This window comes from Pongo pygmaeus, chromosome 10 (genome assembly GCF_028885625.2).
Source record: "Pongo pygmaeus isolate AG05252 chromosome 10, NHGRI_mPonPyg2-v2.0_pri, whole genome shotgun sequence".
Lineage (NCBI taxonomy): Eukaryota > Metazoa > Chordata > Mammalia > Primates > Hominidae > Pongo > Pongo pygmaeus.
Window position 1 is genome coordinate 43717699 of NC_072383.2, and position 23923 is coordinate 43741621.

At 39.4% G+C, this 23923-nt stretch overlaps 1 protein-coding gene and 1 long non-coding RNA gene across 22 annotated transcripts in view; one reads left to right on the forward strand and one right to left on the reverse strand.

Moving 5' to 3' along the window:
- Nucleotides 1-12947: 12947 nt before the first annotated feature.
- On the forward strand, nucleotides 12948-22581 carry LOC129009479 (uncharacterized). The gene is made up of 3 exons (XR_008492782.2): nucleotides 12948-13746; nucleotides 14704-14780; nucleotides 17511-22581. It is a non-coding gene; the product is annotated as an uncharacterized LOC129009479 (long non-coding RNA).
- The window catches only part of SLC38A1 (solute carrier family 38 member 1), an 86153-nt gene continuing 80080 nt past the window's right edge, over nucleotides 17851-23923 (reverse strand). For all 21 annotated transcript variants that reach the window (XM_054442437.2, XM_054442434.2, XM_054442436.2 and 18 more), the window contains one exon: nucleotides 17851-23860. In XM_054442437.2, coding sequence (XP_054298412.1) covers nucleotides 23759-23860 — 102 coding nt within the window. In that variant the 3' untranslated portion in view covers nucleotides 17851-23758. The remainder of the gene's footprint in view (nucleotides 23861-23923) is intronic.

Consider the following 23923-nt stretch of genomic DNA (forward strand, 5'->3'; position numbering starts at 1 on the left):
CTTATATTTCAGCAGACGATATAGACAACAAACAATATTTATAATTAAGGTGGTAAGTTCTCTGAGAAAATGACAAAATAGAGTTAAGGATGTGTGTGTGCATGTGTGTGTGTGTGTGTGTGTCTATGTATACGTAAGTTGCATTATTACACAGAATGGTCAGCGTAAGTCTTATTGAGAAAATGATAACTATGTAAGGATTAAAAGGATGAGAGGAAGGTAGCCAGATGATATTTGTGGAAAGAGCATTCTATTCTATGCTGGGTGCGATGACTCACACCTTTAATTCCAGCACTTGGGGAGGCTGACGCGGAGGGATCACTTCAGCCCAGGAGTTAGAGACCAGCCTGGGCAACATAGCAAGGCCTGTCTCTACAAAAATTTAAAAAACAGCTGGGTATGGCGGTGCATGCCTGTAGTCCCAGCTATTTGGGAGGCCCAGTTGATTGAGGCTGCAGTGATCTGTGATCACTCCACTGCATTCCAGCCTGGGTGACAGAGCAAGACTCTGTCTCAAAACACAAAGGTACACACACACACACACACACACACACACACACACCAAAAAACATTCTACCCAGAGGGATAAGTTACAAGAAAGTCTCTATGGCGGAGATATGCCTGGCATGTTCAAAGAACAGCCAAGAAGCCAGTGTAACTGGAACCAATTGAGCAAGAAGGATAACAGGAGACAAAATAAGGGGTACTGGTGGGGAAAGTCAAGAATAACTACAACTTTTTGTCTGAGCTACTAGAAGATTGGAGCTGACATTAGCTGAGATAGGGAGGGCTATGGATGGAGCTGGTTTAGGGAACAGGGAAATCAAGAGGCTTGTTTTGGAAATATCAGACATTCACATGAAGATGTTGAGTAGGCACTTGGGCATATGAGCTTGGAGTTCAACAGATTCATAAAAATGGCAATCATTAGCATATAGAATTTATTAAAGGACATGGGAATGCTTGAGGTTATCAAAATTAGATGAAAAAGAGGTCCAAGTCTGAGCCTTGGGGCACTACAACATTAAGAGGATAAATTAAGAGAAGCAAACAGCAAAAGAAAGTGAGAAGAAGCAACCCAAGAGGTATGACGAAAACTAAGAATGTGGTATGTTTGGAGAGTATTATGGAAGAGGGAGAGCATCAAAAGCTGCTGATATGTCAAGGCCCAAGGTTTGAGCATTATAATTAATAACATGGAATGGGTTCAAATGAAATACAAGGAAAGCAGCTGAAAACAGTAAATATAGATAACTCTTTCTAGGAAACTTGCTGCCAATGGAAAGGAAGAGAAATGGGACAGTAGGGAATAAGTGAGGTGTTGTTATTGTTGTTGTTTAAATGAGAGAAATATAAATGTTAATATGACTGATGACAATGATCGGAGAGAGAGAGAAGAAGGGAGAGAGAGAAGGTTGATGCTGTGGAGAGACAAAGGAAAATTGCTAGAGCAATGTCCTTGATTTGATAAGAGGGGTTAGAGTCCAGTCCACAAGTGTGGAGACTAGCTTTATATAGAGTACAAATAGATCATCTGTAGTATCAGAGAGAAAAGCTGAGTATGTGGGAGATGAGGCTGCTTGTTAGGTACATGAGATGGTGTGAGTTGGGGGAGGTTGTCTTCTGATTGCTTCAATTTTCTCAGGAAAGTAGGAAATAAAATCACCTGTTGAGAGTGAAGATGGGATGAAATTTTGGGGTGGGATGAAATTTTGGGGTTTAAGAAGACAGAAGAAGGTGTGAAATAGAGAGTAGGGGAATGAATGAACTTGAAATATGTGGTATCATTACCTGTAGCCATTAGGGGCACAGTGATAGTTCCTGGTCATAAATTTTAACTACAACTCATTAGGAGGTTGTAGTTTTTCTCCAGCCATATTTAGATGCACAGGAGCAGGCACTGAGTAGCTGAAAATTGGATTTCACCCAAGGAGGAAAGAAAAGACACTTTCAAGAGGAGTTAAAATTGAAGAGAATCTAATGAAGGGACAATTCTTGAAGGTAAGGGCTGTGATATGGGGAGCCCACAAGGATGATGAAACACTCCAGGGTTAGCAACAGCAGGGAGACATTACCACCTCAAGGCTAAAAGGGCAAGATTAGTTATCAGAACCCTGTGACAAGTGCAGCTGTAGGAGAAAGGTCCCTCATTCAGATCTGTGGCCTTAAAGAAACTCAGCCATTGCCATACTTCAGCCTGACTGTGAAGAGCAGAAGATCAATAACCCTACCACTCTTTCTCCTGCCCTCCATGCTCCTAGTGGTCCCTCTCATTGGCTGAAACTAACTAATAGCTAAAGGAGGGAGAATCTTGTTAAGACATCTATAAAAGGTAGCCTCCTAGGGCACAGAGCAAAGAAGGATAGAGCGAGAATCTAGAGGAGTGAACAGAGAAGAACATCCAGTCTGACAAGAGTTATGCTTTTGCCAAATGAGTACAATGAAGTGAGAGTGGCAAGGGAATTATATGCAAGTATGCAAGAGAGTGATTAGAGGCAGACCTTGGGGGTATTGTGGGTTTGGATCCAGACCACCACAATAAAGCAAATATCACAGTAAGTGAGTCATATGAATTTTTTGTTTTTCAGTGTATGTAAAAGCTTACACTATACTGTAGTATAGGAAGTGTGTGATAGCATTATGTCTTAAAAAATGTGCATACCTTAATTGGAAAATACTTTATTGGTAAAAAAAAATATGCTAGCAATCGTCTGAGCTAGTTGTAATCTTTTTGCTGGTGGAAGATTTTGCCTCAACGCTGATGGCTGCTGACTGATTAGCGTGGTTGTTGATGAAGATCAGGGTGGCTGTGGCAATGTCTTAAAATAAGACAAAAATAAAGGTTGCCTCACTGATTGACTCTTCCTTTCAGAAAAAAATTCTCTGTAGCATGTGATGGTGTTGGATAACATTTTCCCTACCGTAGAACTTTCAAAATTAGAGTCAATACTCTCAAACCCTGCCATGCTTTATCAATTAAGTTCATGAAATACTCTAAATTCTTTGTCTTCATTTCAACTGTGTTCAGGGCATCTTCACCAGGAATAGATTCTATTTCAAGAAACCACTTTCCTTGCACATCCACATGAAGTACCTACTCATTTGTTCAAGTTTTATCATGAGGTTGCAGCAATTCAGTCACATCTTCAGGCTCCACTTCTCTTATTTTTCCGCCACATCTGCAGTTACTTCCTCCATTGAAGTCTTAAACCCCCCAAAGCCATCCATGAAGGTTGTAATCAACTTCTTCCAAACTCCTGCTAATGTTACTATTTTAACTTCCTCCCATGAATCACAAATGTTATAAATGACATCTAGAATGGTGCATCCTTTCCAGAAGTTTTCAATTTACTTTTCCCATATGTATCTATAGAAGTTATAGTTTTATGAAATATATTTCTGAAATCAAAAGACTTGAAAGTCAAAATGACTTCTTGATCCATGGGCTGCAGAATGGATGGTGTGTTAGCAACAAGAAAACAACAACATTTATCTCCTTGTATATCTCCCTCAGAGCTCTTGAGTAACCAGGTGCTTTGGCAATAAGCAGCACTATTTTGAAAGGAGTCTTCATTTGAACAGTAGGTCTCAACAGTGAGCTTAAAAATATTCAGTGAACCAAGCTGTAAACAAAAGTGCTGTCATCCAGGCTTTGTTGTTCCATTTATAGAGCATAGGCAGAGTAGATTTAGCATAATTCTTAAGGGCCCTCATATTTTCAGAATGGTCAATGAACATTGGCTTCAACTTAAAGTCACCAGCTGTGTTAGCCTCTAACAAGAGAGTTGGCCTGTCCTTTGAAGCTTTGAAGTCAGGCATTGACTTCTCCTCTCTAGCTATGAAAGTCTCAGATGGCATCTTCTTCCAATAGAAGACTGTTTGGTCAACACTGAAAATATGTTTTTAGCATAGCCTCTTTCATCAGTGATCTTAACTAGGTCTTCTGGATAACTTGCTGCAGCTTCTCCATCAGCACTTGCTGTTTCACCTTGCTCTTTTATTGTAGGGAGATGACTTTTTCCCTTAAACCTCATGACCCAACCTCTGATACCTTCAGACTTTTCTTCCACATCTTCCTCACCTATCTCAGACTTCATAGAATTAGAGAGAGTTGGGGCATTTCTCTGGATTAGGCTTTGGCTTAAGAGAATGTGATGACTGGTTTGATCTATCCAGACCACTAAAACTGTCTCTCTACCAGCAATGAGGCTGTTTCACTCATCATTTGTGTGTTCACTGGGGTAGCACTTTAAATTTCCTTCAAGAACAATTCCTTTGCATTCACAACTTGGCTAACTGTTTGGTGCAAGAAGCCTAGCTTTCAGCCTATCTTGGCTGTCAACATGCCTTCCTCACCGAGCTTAATCAATTCTAACTGGGTTGAAGGGAGAGACACACAACTCTTCCTTTCACTTGAACACTTAGAGGTTGGGTTACTAATTGGCCTAATTTCAGTATTGTTGGGTCTCAGGGAAGAGGGAGGCCTGAGGGGAGGGAGAGAAATGGGAACAGCTAGTTAGTAGAACAGTCAAAACACGCACATTAATCAATTAAGTACACTGTCTCATAAGGGTGCAGTTTGTGGTGTCCCAAAACAATTACAATAGTAACATTAAAGATCAGTAATAAGAGGTCATGGTAACAGATGTAATAATATTGGAAAAGTATGAAATAGTACAAGAATTACCAAAATGTGACACAGACACTAAGTGAACATATGCTGTTGAAAAAATGGTGCTGATAGCCTTGCTCAAGGCAGAGTTGCCACAAATCTTCAATATGTAAAAAATGCACTATCTGCCAAGTGCAATAAAAGGAAGTATAATAAAACAAGATACCCTTGTGTAATAATTGTTTGTGGAATTTAAGCTGGATAAAGAAGTAAAAAGGACAGAAAAGTATAAGGGGCAGTTAGAATGCAGAGAACTTGTCATCTGGTGAAAATGAATGAGAGCTGGCATTCAGGTAACAGAAAGAGTAAGCTATACAGACAGGAAGTGGTGGTCAGAAAGTGGGATATGTGGAACTGAGATTATGGAGGAGTTGCAATTGTTGGTGACGACAAAGTCTAGATATTATGATGCAAGTGAGTGACTAGCATAGAGGACAAAGTCACTGAAGGAGGGGAGGTCAAGGAACTAAGAGGCCAGACCCAGGATCTGATGGCATACTGGCAGCCTTTGTGCCCAGGAGTTACTCCCAGACCACCTTGTTATCAGACCCTGCTGTTGCTGTACCTGTTTCGTGCCTCAGCTGGTGGCACTGGCTTTTGCCTCAGCCTTGGTTTCTAAGTTCCAATCAGTACCTTGTTGAGTACTCTTGTCCCTTCTAGGATTGGAGACTTGCCCTGAGGTACAGTATGGTTGACTGTGGACCTGCTGTCTTTGGAAAAGATTCCTGGCCAATGCTTGTCATCCTGACCTAGGAATTGCTTCTTACTTTCTTTTGCAGTTTCACCACTAAAAAGAGCCTAGTCACTTTCCTTTTGGAATCAGTAACTCCAACAGAAGGCCATCACCCCTGAAGCTGGTATGACAGTTCCTATAGGCCTCCTGAACCTCCCCTCAACTGGCAGCTGGATGGCCTCCCCCAAGAATCAGTCCTCATGCTGAATCTCTTTACCTTCCCATCTTCTCTTGCTGCTGAGGCCATTATGGCTTGAATTAGGGGGCTGAGTTATGAAAATACTACTGAAGGAGAATCTATAAATGGTCACAGCAAAGTGGCAGGTGCTGGTCGCACAATAGTCTTTTTAACCACATTGTGTGATGTAAAGTAATCCTATGTCCAACTCCAAAGCCTGAATTCTTAGTTTTTTCTCATAAATATTTGTAAAATACCTTTTTGGTTCATAGATAAAACCTAAGTACTTTTAATTTTTTTTTTTTTTTTTTTGAGACACAGTCTTGCTCTGTCACCCAGGCTGGAGGGCAGTGGTGCCATATCAACTTACTGGCTCACTGCAACCTCTGCCTCCTGGGTTCAAGCTATTCCTGTGCCTCAGCCTCCCGAATAGTTGGGATTATAGTCACGTGCCACCAGGCCTGGCTAATTTTTGTATTTTTTAGTATAGACCAGTTTCGCCATGTTGTCCAGACTGGTCTTGAACTCCTGACTTCAAGTGATCCACCTGTCTTGGCCTCCCAAAGTGCTGGGATTACAAACATGAGCCACTGCGCCCAGCCCTCTGTTAAACTTTCTTGCAAGGGAAAATCACATGAGTTATATATAAAGCACATAATATAAAGCAGATATAGATTTTCAAACTTACTGTAAGTGTTTAGAGCTAGAATAATGGCAAATTTTAAAGGAAAAAAGAATGTCAGTGATAAGTTGACAAGGCTGGAAATAAGTAAGATGCTTCTTCTACCTGGCATAATAACATAAAGAATCTAGAGTCTGCTGGTAATCAGTTAGAAATGGAGAAGGAGAAAAATATTCAGTTTATAATTGTGACAAAAACGACACAATTCTCAGGAATAAATCTTAAAAGAAAGGTATAGGATCTATATGAAGCAGACTAAATTCTTTCTGAAAGACACAAAATAGCATCTACATAAATTGAGAGACATGCCATGTTTTAGATGGGAAGAAGACTCAATGTAAGATAAACGTCTCTTTTTCCTAAATAAAAAAGGTTAATGTATTTCAGTGTCTAGCTACGTCCAAAAAGGCTTTCAAAACTTGCGCAAAATTATTTTAGCACCAAGAAAGAAGATTATACATTTAAAAGTGACCAATAATTTTTTAAAAGAAGGGTTGAAAGAGCCTTGCTATATCAATTATTGAAACATCATATAAAATGACTGTAATTCAGACAGTGTTAGCACAGGACTAGAAAAATTAGTAAGAAGGCTAGAAGAGGAAGCCAAGAAACAAATCGAAATATACTTGAAAACTTCATCAATAAACAGGCAAAGAGTGCCTTATATAATAAATGGTGCTGACTTAATTATCCATCCATCTATAAGAAAAGTTATGCCCTCACCTCATATACATACAAAAATATTTTTCAGATGGATTGAAGATCTTAAATATTATAAACAAGATAATAAACTAATTAGATTAAATTTTAGGAAGATATTCTTATTACTTGATACTAAGAATTTCTTTACAAAAACAAGAAATACAGAAAACCCCAAACCTTAAAATAAGAATAGATAAATTTGACTACATGAAAACATGAAATAAAAGGATACAAGAGATGTTATGAAGTCTAAAACCAAACACAGTAGACTGGGAAAAATATTTCGTAACACAAATAATAAACAAGTGTTCTTGCCAGGAATGGTGGTATGTGCCTGTGGTCCCAGCTACTCGGGAGGCTGAGGCAGGAGGATTGCTTGAGCCCAGGAGCCTGAGGCTGCAGTGAGTTATGATTGCTCCACTGCACTCCAGCCTGGATGACAGAGTGAGACCCCATCTCAAAAAACAAAAATTCAACGAACAACAAAAAACAAGTGTTCCTTTGTTCCTCTTATACAAATTGAGTAAAAAAAAAAAGACAACCCTACTGAACTATGGATAAAGAACTTGAAGAGACATTTCACAGGAAAGGAAATGAGAATTGCCAGTAAACACATGAAACAATGATCAGTCATGGTTTAAAATTTTAAAATAAAATGAAAACAAAATTCCATGTTTTTGTCATCACTAAGCAAAACTTTAAAAGTGTCTCAGCATTTAGTACTGGTGAGGGTGCAGGAAAAGGGGCAAATATTTATTATTTGTGGATTTGTGGATTATTACTAATAGTTTTAAAAAGTAATTTGATAATTTCTATTGAAGTTAAATAAGCACAGACCTTTTGAATCCCCAAAACAATCTCACTCTTAGGATTTTATGAGATATTTTGGGATATTTAGAGAAACAATGCAGCAATTTACAAGCACCTACGGTAAGGATATTTGTTGCAGCACTGTGTGTACTGGTTAAAACTATAAAAATCTGTATGTCTCTCAATACAGGAGAGATTGAAAAAAAATTGAAAAAAAATTATATCCCTGGTTTATCCATACCAGGGAATGCTATGCAAGTATTCCTAGAGTGAATTAAATCTGTAGGTACTGTTTCAGAGGCATATCTGAAATCTATTAAGTGGGAAAAGAATCAGATAATTTACTTATGCTTAAACGTGATGTGTACCATTCTAAGTTGTTGCTGTTGTTTTAATGAATGTCATTTACTTCTCACAGCAATTTTATGGAAAGCTTCTCTTATTACTTCCATTTTACAAAGGCAAAACCAGGCATCAAATAACATGTCTGAGATTGCTGATCCAATACATTTGAATCCAACCAGTCTGACTCTAGAATCCGTTTGTGTAACCACCATGCTGAAAGTCATATTCCTGATATTTAGTATCAGTCTAATATTCTAAAGACAAACAAACAAATCCGGCCCTACATCTATGTGTCTCTAGGTAGATATGTATTGCTATGCGAGCACTGGGGAAAAGGGTATTAATTTATATTTTTTCAGTGGGTGGGATAATAAGAGAGAAGGTTATTAGTCATTTCTTAATACAGCTCTGTAATATTTGACATCTTGCAAGGAGGAACCTATAATTTTTGGAACCCCTAGGAAGAAATATATTTTTAAATTAAATTAAACAATTGTAAAGAGAAAGAAAAATAAATCTGGAAACATGATGTTGAATCCTGTGTCTAATTATTCCACTTTAAAGATGAAATGTGACTTAGTGTAAACAGTTTCATTTATTTATTCAGTCAAATATTTATTTGAACACCTACCCTGTTTCAGGTGCTGAGAGACAGCAGTGAACAAAATAAACGCTGCCCTCATAGAGTTTACATTCTAGGTAGGCATAGACTATAAACAAATAACTAAACAAACTAAAGCATTTCAGATGAAGACAAGAGTTGACTAAAAAAATAATAATAATAAAGCAAGAGAAAGGATATAGGGAGTGAACTATGAGTGGGATGGGTAGGTAAGTTATTATTTGTTATGAAATGCTCTGAGAGTGTCTTAGTGAGAAGGCGACACCTGAGAAGAGACCTGAGGGCAGTGAGAATAAGTTATACAGGGCGTGAGAAGAGGATGACAGCAGAGAGAACAGTAAATGCACAGGCCCTGAGGTCAGAGTCTGTTTGTTATGTTCCAGGAACAAGGCCAGTTTTGGTGGTGGTGGCCAGGGTGGGGGGTTTCAGGATGTGGGAGGAAGAGATCATGGGAAGACCATCTGGGGAAGGGCTTCGGCTTTTTCTCTGAGTGATATGGGAAGTCGTGGAGCCTCGGAGGAATTGTGAACAATCACATGATATGACTTACTGACCTACTACTTGAAGAATCGATTATTTAGTCGGTCGTTTCAAATGGGAAGGTAGTAAAGTATTTGCCATTCATTTCACACAGCACACACAAACAATGCAGTGAGTGTCCCCTGAGAGCATTATTTGAAAAGAGGATGTGGTCTGCAAGAGTTTTCAGAGAAGTCTGAGAGGGGAACTATGGGGTGTTCCTGAGAACAGTTTGGAAATCCCATGCTAGGTCCCAGGTGAACAGACACTGCAGACATAATATGCTGTTTACATGGTTTATATGGTTACGTCATTCAGAGAAAGAACCTTGGGAGATTGGTAGGGGAATTTTATTCCAAAAGGAGCATTATCTATATGTTTGATATTGAACAAGGGGAAGAAGGTCCACAAGACTTAGCTAAGGACTGCCCCAACCCCATACTAAAAAAGAAAAAAAAAGACAAAAAACATAACCAGGATTTTATTTTACTTTTTAAAGAAAGATCAAAACAACAGGGGGGAAATGATTATTTTAAATATAACCTATAGATACTGTGGGCTGAGGCACACTTAACGTATTAGGTTGGGTTTCCCAGAAGCAAATCCCAAGACAGAATGTATGTGAAAGTGATTTATTAGAAAGTGTTCCCAAGAAGAATTCACAGAGGGTCAGGGAATGAGGCTAGGAAGGGAAGGAGCCGCGCAAGGAAGGATGCAGTATCCAGCAAAACCCAAGGGAAACTGGCTCCATCCCATGGGAGAGCAGTGCAGATACGCAAACACATCTCCACACGGTCCCCATCAGTGGTGGGGCTGCTGTGCCATTTACACCTGTCAGTCACGGGTTAAGTAAGGGGGGAAATGCTAAATACCCGGCATGTACATCACATAGGGGGCTCCACTGAAAATCTCTCAGGGAACAGATCCAGGAATAAAGACATCGTTTGACAGTCAAAAGGGTCTTTGAAAACTATGAATGGAAAGTAGATCTAACTTTTTCCTTCATGCTGTTCCAAACCATCCATATTCCACAGGAAAATAAACCTTTATCTCAAATAACTTTGATGTTTGAAAAGTAAAAGCAAGTGGCTTCCCCAGGCAGAAAGGACTGCTTCTAAACTACTTAGAAGAGCTATCCTTTCAAAAAGTAGGGATGGTATATAACATCTTTTCTGATGCCCTATCTCCAACTACTGAGCTGTTCATACAGATCTAATTTGCTTCCAGTGTGACTGACTGAAGAAAAAGTCACCAACTGGTGGTGGTCAGGGGCCTGTCCTGCTCTCAGACACGTTCTGTTTGGCCTGCCTATTGTTTCCGAAAATTGGAATTGCAATGTTTATCTTCATATAAGACATTTTTTGCCCATCAAGAATATATCAAAAAATTACTCTATGTCCAGGGTACCCATATCATGAATAAAATAAAAAGCTGATGATCAAAGATAATAAATACCATGGGGGCAGCAAGTATGACATCAAATATCACAACAGAGATGAGAATTTCACATCCTATGAATAGTATTTTTTTTTTTCCTTTTTTTAAGAGACAGAGTCTCACTCTGTCACCCAGGCTGTAGTGCACTGATGTGAATACAGCTCACTGCAACTTCAACATTCTGGGCTCAAGCCATCCTCCTGCCTTGGCCTCCGGTGTAGCTGGGACCATAGGTGCATACCACCATGCCCGGCTAATTAAAGAATATATTTTTTTGTAGGGGCAGGATCTCACTTTTTTGCCCAGGCAGGTCTCAAACTCCTGGGCTTAAGTGATCCTCCTGCCGATATTACAAGCATGAGCCACTGTGCCTGGCTGATAGTATTCTTAACAAAAATAATAAGACAAAGGCCACACACAGGCAATCTGAAGTAGGATGGTAAAACTGGTTAAAAGAACATTTTGCGGCCAGGTGTGGTGGTTTGCACCTGTAATTCCAGCACTTTGGGAGGCAGAGGCAGGAGGATCACTTGTTCTTATACCTTCTTGTAAGTTAGTAAGACCCCATCCTTACCAAAAAAAAAAATTAGCCAGGTCTGGTGGTGTGTGCCTGTGGTCCCAGCCACTGAAGAGGCTGAGGTGGAAGGATCACTTGAGCCCGGAAAGTCAGGCCTGCTGTTAGCCGTGTTCTAGCCACTGCACTCCAGCCTGGGTGACAGAGTGAGACCCTGTCTCAAAGAAAAAAAAAAAAACAAAACTCAGAGCATTTTGAAGAACTGGATGTTTATAGGCATATAGAAATAATAGAATAATATAACAAGATTGTTAAGTTAGATACAAACTTTTGAGATTATTTTTCTACTGGGCAGAAATCATTTGCATCTCTACCAGATAAAAATCTGAACAAACAAAAGTACATTCCTCTAGATAATTAAATAATCCTTGGCTAGGACTGGTAAATAATTTCCCAGTTTCATATTATGTCCTCTCTTCATCTTAAGTTTGGAGTAATTTTTTAAAATAATTTTTTTAATTTAACTTTTAAATTTGGGGGTACATGTGCAGGTTTGTTATATAGGTAAAGTTTTGTCCTGTGGGTTTGTTGTACAGATTATTTTGTCACCCAGGTATTAAACCATTAGTTATTTTTCCTGATCCTCTATCTCCTCCCACCTTCCACCCTGGAAGATTTTGAAAATATCTCTGACTATACCGCTAGAGATTATGATTTAATTGGTCTGAGGTAGGGCCCTAGCATAAGTATTTTTTAAAGCTGTCCTAAATTCATAAATTTCATAAAAACTACCGCTATCATTTTGAAACTGGCTATGTGGAAACAAACTAGAGTTGAACAGGGATTTGCCAATTAATATCTTCTGATGCATATGGTCAAATATCATCTCTAGTTTCTATCTGTGGTAGGGAGCTGGGCTAACTGGGAGCTTGAATATGGAAAACAGGGCTGGGGCTGGGTTTAGTTAGGGGAAGTATAAATATAAGCACTGTTGAAGAGCTTATTGAAAAAACAGAAGTGGTGAAGGAACAGCTAGGAGGACTACAGAAACATAAAAGAAGAGAGGCTGGAATACGAACTGAGGTAAACAGACAAGACGAGAATCTGACATTCTATTGTTCATATGTTCTTCTACCTTCTTGTGAGTTTAGAAAAATTCACAGACACAGAACTGATGGGACAAAAGTAAAGAGCACTTACAACATTCATAGATATTGCCAAATTGCTCTCCAAAAAGGTTGCAACAGTTTACATTCTCACCAACTGCATACACAAATGCCTGTTTCTTACATCCTTACCAGAACTATAACAGCAACCATTTTGGTCTTTGCCAATATGAAAAAGAAAGAAAAAGGTATCATATAGATATTCTAATTTGCATGTATTGATTTACGAGTTAGAGTGTTAGATTGAACACATCTCAAGTGTTTATTGTATTTCTTTTCCTGGTGGCTCCTTTTTTATTTTCTACAGCTTATTTTTTTCCTTCTTAGTGACTTTTAGAAGCTCTTGATTTATTAAGGAGATTAGCCTTATGCTATGTAGCCAAGGGCTGCTTAGGGAAACTTTGAGAGCTTCTAGGTGCTTCTTTGTGAAGACAATTAGTCACTTTTAAACAAGAGAAAAGTCGAATGGCCCTTAAATTCTGAATAGCAGCCAAATTTTCTTGAAAAGGGGATTTTTTAAAAACGAGCCAATCAGGCAAGCACCACTCCAAAGGAAGGATGTGACAGTGTTTCTGTGGTTTAACATGAGTGCCCCAAGTCAGACATTTCTGCACCAAAAATTATTGAGTCAGGCAAATTTGCAGAGGTACCAGGACAGCTCCTGGGAAAATAATATTGTCTCCTACTCAATTTTTTCCCTTTTGGGTTTTGCTACTTTTCATACTTCACTTGCGGATTAAGATAATAGTGGAAGGAGCAAGAAACAGTCCTAAGAGCGCTACAGGGGAACTCACCATGAGGACATCAGGAGTAGAACCTGGAATCAGTATCAAGTTTCAACTCCCATGCGTTGGGGGAAAGTGAGAGGGTTGGTTTTAACAGTGTACAGTTGTAAACAAAAGTCCCTCCTTAGCCAGACATGGTGGAGGGTATGGATTGGGAGCGAGCTGGTGGCAAACAGAGGAGCCATTCCTTGCTTGGGCTCCTAAAGTGACAGCTACCATAGCACTGTGTGGACTGGGGTCAACCTTCCTCTGCTGCTTCAGCCCTCCTCGAGTTGTGGACCTGTGAAGACATGACTGCAGCAGCAGACACAGATGTAACAGATTGCACAGGGCCAGTGTTCAACAGGGACATCATGTGGCAGTGACAGAAGTGACTGAGGTGGGAAGGAAGCCTGCTGTGAACTGATTACATTCACCAGTTCTCTCTTTGCCTGGAGTTTGGAAGCAGACACCTCTGGGTTCTTGCACCATTTGGAAGTGGGAAGGAAAGAGGTGTTAGGCATCCTGGAAATTTGGCCAGGGGAATATTTTGAATAATTTGAACCTCAAACTGAAGAGGCAGGTCCCACCCATTGCAACATGTGAGTGGCAAATGTTAGTTTTGTATCCCATTTGGATTTTCAGATTTTTTTGCATGTTAGCACTATTGTATGTCATACAGAGTTTTAAAATATTTACTGATCAATTACTTCCTCTGTGGCGCCTATGTTTTGTAAAAAGAAAGGTCTTCTGCACTCCAAGGTATTATCTGTATAAGATATAGATATACATATTGCAACAGAAAAATTGCGAAGGACTTTGAAATGGGCAAAACAGATTGTTAGGTGACCCTTCAGTGGAATACCACATGGTCCTTCAAGGTTATCGATAAGGATACCTAAGATATAATGGATAACTATTAGTTACTGAGGTAAATTAACTACAACCTTTTGGTCTTATTATCAAATAGGTTTCTGCTTCCTGAAACTTGCCTTAGTCTCTGCTATTAACTACAAGCCAAAATTTGGTTCTTCAGCAAAGAAAGACAGCCTCAGAGTCTCATGGAAGAAGACGGCGCCAAGTACTTTAAACAATCGAAGTCTATTCAAAGAATAGACTCTTGGGTACAAACCCTGAGCTGATGATATTTAGACAATTTTCAGTCTGTACCTGTGTAATGAGTATGAATTTACAGGAGTCTTTTCAATGCAGAAGCACATAGCTTTCTGAATGCAGAAATGCTAATCCAAAATTCAGCAAAACACAATTACGAAGGACAGAATGAGCTGATGAGGAAAATTTTTATTGTGGTTGTATTGATGTTGTTTTAAGGCTGTATTTGCTGGATATATAAGGAAGATATTTCTCTTTCTTCTTAGGCTATCTTCAGTCTACAACAATTCAGTAGACTCTGCTTTTGTAAAATGAAACTAAACATTTTTTTCCTGCTTCTCACTGAACTCTCCCCCACCCCGAGTTTAAACACTGTGACTGAGTTACCTTTTTGACAGCAATGTAGTTATTTGCATAGGTTCAACAAGAATCTTTTTCTTTCCCAGTACATAACTGGACAAAATTGAATGTCATCATGGCCTTACTTGGAAGATCATATGTGAGGGTGATGGTCATTTAACAGGTACGTCAAACAACTCCAAGGGACAAAGGTTAATTTTACTTCCGTAGCCAATGCTTACAAAACCCTGGCTTAGTACCAACCTTCTAGGGTTGTAACCTATGGTCTAGTACCTAAACTGGTCTTTAGGATCCTATTATGATGGGTGGTGACAAAGAGCACTTCCTGGCAGGCCATGAACCTTAGCAAATTTAAGGGAACTCAAGTAGAAAGGAATTCATCTAAATCTATAGATGGTATAGGTGAATACGGTGGAGTCTCTCAGGCTTGCTTTCCTAGCCCTGAGCTAGCAAATGATGGAGACTTTTTCCCCCTCAACCCATAGAGACTTTTAAAAGTGCAGTTCTATGGCTCCAGTAGCTGTTCAATAGTACATAGCTCTAGGTTTGCAAAGCAAACTCAAGGAAGCTTATGTGGTTAATTAACACTCTTGCCGCACCCATGCAAATAATCAGGCCAAGGCTAATGAGACCATTCTTTTTATGACCAAGAATAATCTTTGAGATTTTTATAGTCACAAAGGGGAAGTTGTTAGGGAAATTGGAAAGACTTTAAAAGAAGCAAAAAAGATTACTGGATGGGTGTACTTTCAACGAAATATTATATGCTGCTTCTGGGATATCCGATTCTATAAGAATTTTGCCTCGCACCCCCTTGTTTTTGGTTTTTGAGCTACTTTATAACCCTCTAAATTGTAGAAAACTGAGAGATGGAAATGATTATTGTCCAGACATACAAAATAATTCTGTCTGATTAAGATGCAATTAATTTCCCCATGTGGACAGGCCAGTTTTGCATCTATTAGCAAATTCATTTTAGAATTCCTGATTGCTTATATATGTATCTGTTCTTTGCGTTCTCCTTTGGACCAATTTTTAAACATATTACTTGTTCCTTAATTAATAAGCTAACTAAATTTTTTGACACATACTTTATTTAAGTCATGGTTTCATGCTTATAAAAATAGATATATTTACCCATGTGTTATTCAAAGTCTTTAATATATCTAAGTTCTCTTTAGGATAAGGGGTAATATAGAAATCTGGTTTCATTTTCTTCAAAAACTATGTATTTTTTCCTATCATTTATTAAGTAACCTTTATTTTTCCCCATTGGTTTGAAAGGCCACCTTTCTGGTATTATTTGGATCATTTATGCATTCACTAATATGATCTATTTCTTTATTTGTACCCAGTTCAATTCTGTTTTAAGTGCTATGGCTTTATAATACATTTGGATAATTTGGCAGATTATTTTGATGTTGTACTGACTCTCCCAATGAGCAGATTATTCTACTAACTTGGATTAGTCTAAAATGTAAACTAATAAAAGATTTTTAAAAATCGATATTCAAAAATTGGCCTAGTTATTTGGGCCTCATCCACCCTTTCCAAACTAGGCAGAACACAATTATAAATCTAGAAAGTAAGAAAACAGGACATCTGAGTTGCAAAGTTATCATTAAGCCCCGTGATGGTTAATATTAGGTGTCAACTTGATTGGACTGAAGGATGCCTAGATAGCTGGTAAAGTATTGTTTCTGGGTGCATCTGCAAGGGGATTGCCAGAGGAGACTGACATTTGAGTCAGTGGACTGGGAGAGGAAGACCCATCCTCAATGTGGGTGGGCACCATCCAATAAGCTGCCAGCACGGCTAGAACAAAGCAGGTGGAAGAAGATGGGCTAAGCTGGCTTGCTGAGTCTTCTGGCTTTCATCTTTCTCCTGTGCTGGATGCTTCCTTCTATTCCTCCTGCCCTTGGACATCAGACTCTAGGTTCTTCAGCTTTTGGACTCTGGGACTTACACTAGGGGTTTTTTGGGGGCTCTCTGGCCTTTGGCCACAGACTGAAGGCTGCACTGTCAGCTTACCTGCTTTTGAGGCTTTTGGACTCGGACTGAGCCACTACTGGCTTCTTTCTTCCCCAGTTTGCAGACGGCCTATTGTGAGACTTCGCCTTGTGATCGTGTGAGCCAACTCTCCCTAATACTCTCTTTCATATATACATATATCCTATTAGTTCTGTCCCTCTGGAGAGCCCTGACTAAAACAAGCCCATAGTTCATTCCATGGGAAAGGGGGAGAATAACTCTTCCCTGACAATTCTGTGTAAAAAAGGATGGAATGGAACAGTATTAGCAAATACTCATGGAGGGAGAGTAGGAGGAAGAAGCCAGAAATATCAAAGACACTGCAGGACGGGTCCTTTCAATTTGGAACAAAATCTGCTCAGATTCTCAATAGTCTTTTAACTTTTACTACTGCTTGAGTTTGAAAGTGATAATTACTCACTCACACCCTTTGCCTTTGGGGTTTTGATCAATTAAGTAGGCATAGGAGGCATGTAAGGATAAAAATATCAGCTTTATTCCTAACGAATTTATATTGGAGAACATGACTTGGACTCCCATGCCCCAGGTTTCTACTTTGAGTTTTGCGTGTGTGCCACCGAGGTCCTGCAGAATGTACTGCTGTCACCTGGGCAGGCCAGAGGAGTTCATCAAGGGAGTCTTCATCCCCAGCCACACCGTAAAAGACCCAGGCTATTCCTGTGCTAGCCCTGTCTACAAGAAGAACTTGGATGTCAGACTTTGGCCATCTTGCTGGTCTGGTAAAGCCTTTCTAAGATGCTGGAGAGGAGCTGGTGATGGATAAAGAAAAGACAAGGCTGCACTAGCTTTGACCCAATAGTTACGAGAAATGGAAGTGTTGATAGAATTTCTTCTTTTATAGGTGGCAGCAATGTGGGCAGAGGAAGACTCAACTCCTTCCAACAACACAGGGCAGAAATTAATACTTACAAAGGTAAACTTGAATTTAAAAAAATATTATGGCGAATCTACTCTGATGAAGAATGGAGAAATGTGGTATATGTTTCAGACCAGATAGATTTCTATCAGAAGTATTTTTTAAAATATTTACGTTAGGGTGCTTAAATATATAACCTTCTATGATCTAGAACACTGACAAATATGTACAACCCTTCTCCAGCAATCCTGAGTAGTGTATATAGTACACAACTGCCCCATTTTAGTATTGCATTGCAAAATAACAAACACAAAATTTTTAAATATTTTTAGTTCATATTTTTTAATGTTTAAAAACTATGTTAACAGAGCAGTTATAGAACAGAACTTCTTATATTTCTTTCTTTACACCACACCCTGAAAAAAAAAAAAACCCAGTTCTATTTGATTAACTATGAATAGCAAAGTTTTGTGACTTGTGACTCACTTAAATCACCCATCTGAAATTCATTTACAAGGTTTTTACATTACCAAAACAGTAGTGTGGTACATGTACTGGACTCAGATGAAGTCTAAAGTACACTGGACTCTAGAGAGTGGATTACATACCAATGACCAAGATTCAAGTGTTTGGAGAAAAAATTACCTTAGACAGTCTATGTTGGCGTCAACACTAAAATAAAAGGCAAACATGCAGGACTTTCAAAGCTTGATTAGATAATGGTTCTTTGTTTTCCTTCCTTCAAATTTGTGCTCATAATTAATATTCAGGTTCCCTCTCCCCGCTTTCATAGATCCCAAAGTTTGAGAAATGCAGCAATTCAATTGTGAAAAAAACATTCTTCTCCCCAGCTTCTGTTTTCATATGTACTGTGTAGTGGTATCAGTGTTAACAATGGAAGATCATTATGAAGAAACAATTTGTCGTTTGGGTATATCTGTTTCTATATGACAAGGATTTGTGTCTAAATATTCCTTATTTGTATCTCAGAGGACTATCTGTTAAATAATTGATCTTAATGCCAGCATAAGAAATCAATGGAACTATTTCTCAGACATTTCTTTCTCTAAATTAAGTAGGGTTTCAGGTTCCAAGTTTACATTCAGAGAACTATGTTACCTGGGAGAGAATGTAAATTTTTCTAATTCCCAAACAAAACCACTAATATCTAGGAAACATTTATTGTTTATATGCAGATCCTAGAGACTTCTATTTCAGTGTGGATCAACAACTTCAAAAATATACAGCCTCCTATTTATTTACAATAATATTTACATACAAATGAAGTATTTCCTGCAATAAGCCTCAGCTGCATAGATTCTTCCTTTAAAAATGTAAATTTGAGCCTGTACACAGATGGGCCCAGTTTCATAGCCCTTCCTTAGATAAAAGCCTAAAGAAGGAAAATGTCTGCACCTTGTGAACTTTACATATTTTCCAAGAACTTTCTCTTTGAGATTTAGTGATAGTTTTTAGTTTTTAGACACCCCACCTTCAGTTTGTACCCGAAAGCTTTATCTCGTTACAAATAATTCACTGTAATTTAGGGGAAGTATGTCCTGTTGCTAAAGGATTCTCAAACCTGCCATCCCCAAGGAAAATCATGTATTAGTATTGCTAAATGATGGTCTGTATCTTCTTTGTTTTGAAGGTGGCTAGATGTTTGCTGTAAACTTGAATGGGAGAATTATATTCTTAAAGTTTACACCCCCTCTATGCCTAAAGCCATTTAAATTGATAAACTGAGAGAGACTAATAGGTTTTGCTCTAAGGTATAAAATCCAATATCTGATTATATTCCTGACCTCCCCCCAACTCCAACTAAATGTGCCATAGTCCAACACTGTGCCCCACTGAATTGGAACTCAGTATTTCATTCTTTTGAGAGCAGTTTGTAGCTCCTTAAGCAGAGCAGACCTTTCAGTAGAGAATTTGCTTTAAAAGGAGGACAGGATTATCACCACACGATTAACACAAACACTGGAGAACTTCTGACACAAATTCAGTATTTCTTCTAAGTCTGCATTTACAAAAGGTCTTTTATTTTAATTTCTTTCACAACTGCCCCACCCCCACCAAAGCCTCACTTTCATTTCCTCACAGCTTTAAAAAATAAAATATCGTGCCTCAGCCCGAGGTAACACCAAGTGCAGGCAGGCTGTGTTTGGGAATTTGCACCTGCACTCACTGGTATTTTCAACGAGAGGGGGATGACCAGGTGGCAGCGCTGGATTCACTCACTGTCTTGCCATTGCAGAGACCCCTGCTGCCAGGCTCCTTTCCTCCCCTCCCTAAAGCCTGGCTCCTGTATCTTGCACCATGAGTCCTAGGAATCATCTGGTGGGGTAGGACTAATGGGAAGTAAAAGGGAGACTCATTGGCTTAGGGTGGTTCTCAAACTTGATGTACTTTAGAATCATTTGCTGAGTCCCTCCCTGACAGCTTCTGACTTCACCAAGTCTGGGAGGGGGCTGAGAATCTGCATTCTAATAAGGTCCCCAATGATGCTGATGCTATTGGTCTAGGGGCCACACTTTGAGAACCACTGGATTAGAGGCATGAATCAAGCTCTAGAAAGCAGTCAGTTCCAGGGTAACAGTCTTAGATGCTCTCCGAAGCACTGAGGAATCTTACCACAACCCTGTGTCCCACCACAAGCCCTGTCACCATCACCCATCTGGGTGCTTTTCTCAACAGGGTCTGTAACTGTAAAAAAGGAAAGTGGGTGGAGAGCTTTTTTTTCCCCTTTTTTCTTGTTTCTAACCTCCCAGCTGATTCCTGGAGAGTTAAAACATGGTTACTAGCACTAAAAACATTAAAAGTGCTGTGCGCTGGCCTCAATGACTGGTGCATGGGAGAAGCTCTGCAGCAGTATCCTTTTCTGTGGTGGGCAGGGCAGGAGATGAACCATAGGAGCCAAAAGTCAGACAAACAGAAGGAGGCAGACCAAGCCTGAACCCTCCAGACAACAGCAGAGGTACCAGCTGAGGGATGTCCCTGGAGGTTTCTGACCCACGAGAGGCCCCCTCACCCTCCTTCACCCTCCTCCTACCAGCAAGCTCTCCGGCAGTCATGGACTTATTCCTTCCCATTTTTTGCTGGACACCATGTTTCAGGCCACTCTGGTCACCCGTAGCCTGGTGGCATCTCTACCCCTACTGTCCAGTAGGTGGGATGTGGCTGGGATGGACAGTCCAGATTCTACTAACAGGCAACTCTGAACAAACACCCTCCCTGGAAACAATATTATATTTGATGGTTAGATTCTTTAGCAAACCTATTACATTATTCGATTTCAGCTAACCTATGGGTTTGATCATCTTTTCCAGCTGCTCTAGGGGCCTAACCACCATGGATAACGTGGTCTCTAAAGGAAAATACATTCCAGGTTGCAAACAACCAACTGACAACCTTTTGGAATATGATCTCCTTATACACTGGGGCTGCCTGTGCCTAAACAGAGTAGATTTCCCTCCTGTGCGTATTTCATCAGCCCCACTTCCAATAAGTAACATTAAGTAAATTAGGGATTGACAGTATTCTGTATTACAATAACTAGAGAACAGTTCTAAATCCAAAGTGTGAAACTGGCACTGTTCACTAGAATAGAGATCCTACCTATCAAAGGAAAACGTGCTGCTCCCCATGCCTAGGGTATAATATTCTTTAATCTACTAATTTAGCAGAAAAACTTCCATAGCACTTGACTGTGCTGTTTAAGTTTGACCTAACATCTGTGATACATGTATTTTTGGCTACCAATTAACTATTCTGAATAAGAATAAGAGCAGTATACTTTACAGCTAATCCCACACAAAGGATGTAACTTATCAGTGATATTTGACAAATTATGGTAGGGTCTATTATATTCAGTCAACAACAAATTTAGATAAACACACAAAGGTTTTTAAAAATATGTGTGGTATCACACAGATCAACAACACTGTGCCTCCTCTAAATAAATCTATTTTAAATAAATATTCCTTGTATTGACACGTGAAACCCAGAGGCCCAAAAATATCACTACACATCCCAGTTAATGATAAGGTTCTAAATTGACTTTGTGAGTGTAAAATGAATTGCTATAAAGTAACGAGGAAAATAGAAAGTAGCATAATATAGCTTACAAACTAAATTATGTATTTTTAAAGGTAAGGTCATCCCACTACCTGGCTATTTCATTACTTGGTGCTCTAGACAAGCTCCCAAGAACCAACTGAATCTTGGCTTCTTCTGTTTCTGTTGTTGCTAATATGGAAAACATTGCTGAAAAGGACAGAGATGGCCATGGATATGGCTAGGTTAGGTATTCATATCCAAATATCTGAACTCTAACCTAATGTGGATATGATTCTGTAGCATTATATTAAAGGCTATGATGATGCAATGCAGGAAATAACCTTTCATTCTCCCCCCAAGAGGATCACGACAGGTGCTTCAATGCCTGCCTTACCTATGGGACATTAGTGTGATTCTCAGTGAGAGTGAAGGCCTTTGGGGATTTGAGTCAGGAAGGGAACATGGCTAAGTGCCTGGAAACTCTGCCAACAGTCTGCAGTTAGATTCTATTTATCTCTGGATAAGAAATCTGTGCTCAATGAACTTATGTGTTTGGAAAATTCAACCAGAATATAGAGGAAACATAAGTCCTGTTTCAAGAGACCAGCTCACGGAGCATGCACATTTCTCACCATAGGCAAGCTATGGACAATTCAATCACAGGGGATGGCCCAACTTAGGGGAATGCAGTTCTGGGTTTCCTTGCTATCCCTATTCCTTTTTCAGCTACAAACTCTCTTCTTTTTCATTCTCTTCAGTTTCCTCGTGCTCCCTTTAGGAGAGAGACTAGGGTAAGAGTACCAGGCAACTCTGTCCTCCTGCATGGACAGTTGAGATGGGCAGTAATGGCACAGTCCTTGGTTGGGGGAGAGAAGAGGAGACAGCACAGACACTGAGACCCCCTTGTCTTTCTCATCTGGGGGAAGGAAGGTACTCAGTGATTCTGTCAGAAGCTCTTCACAAAGACTATCTCTTAGGGTTTTGTTTTTTTTTTTTTTTTTCACAAGACTAGATGGAGAATTAATGAAGAAGAAATAGAAATGAGGCTTATTTAAGGTACAAAAATCTTGTATTTGTAATAACCTAGATTTATAGATATAAAACAAGTCTTTTAAAGACTTCCCTAAAGTACTCAATATAAAACAGGAGTTACTTATCCTAGATCATCCTTAGTTAGGTACACATGATTCTCTGTGCAACTAGCTGGTGGACATGAATAAAAGCTGCTGGGCGTATAATGTACTAAAACATTTTTCTCCCTTCAACAAGACAGGTGGGGTTGAAGGCCAAACGCATCAGAGGAGTATTTTCTTAGGCATTTTGGACAATCTTTTTGCAGTAGGTTCCATAGGTTTTCCCCAGCGAAAGTTGACTCAGACCAGAGTAACTCTGACACAAGTTGCCAAGAGGGAAACAATACTTCATTTGCTAGATTACCCAAATGTGTAGCTTCATTTAATTACCAAGGTAAGAATCATCCCCAACCACTTTTCAGCTGAGAACACTTGCCAGAGAATGTCTCTGGATGGGAATAGATGTGGTACCAGCTAGGCCACTGGACTACCCGAGCTCAGCCGCCAGGAAATCAGAGCCACCTCAAATATTGGGCATACTCTGATTCAGCAGTGGCAGTGCCCTATAATTTTCAGATGATTATCTCTGTGTGCTATGTTAACCAAAATAGGCAAATTATTTACGAAACCATTTTTTTCTGTAAAGCAAAATAAATATATACAATTCAAGATTCTTTTCTCTTCTAAAAAGGTACAGATAGTGTGAGCTGAACATCAGTAGGAAAATTATTTCAGAATCTGGATGTATAATAAATAAACATGATTGCATATCATGTTTTCAAAGTTCTAAGAGACCGGGAAGCCACAAAACACAGAGTTAGATGGGTACAAAATGACTGTGAAAAGTACTGGGAAATATGATTGTATGAAATTTGGAAAAAAAAAAAAATTCACGATCCCTAAATTGATCTCAAATCTTGGAGGGACATGAAGCATTATAGAACCATGTCTCTGTTTTGCAACCAAAGAGTTATTCCATTTTAAGTATCCTGTACATTTCTGTTTGCTTCTGTAAACTTGCAAAAGAAGTGGTGAGAGATTGCTGATGGGTGGGGACTTGACTGAGCAGACAACAGGGATGTTTCTTTTTCTCGGCGGGTCTCAGTGGCCTTCGTCACTACTCGATGAGCAGGCCCAGTCATAGATGACCAAGGGAATGCTGACCAAGGAGAACAACACCCCCAGGCCCAAGAAAAGGGCAGCCTGGAGCAAGAGAAAGGCAAGGGTTATTTTCAGTGCAGCAAAAATTTTCCACATGTACCTGGG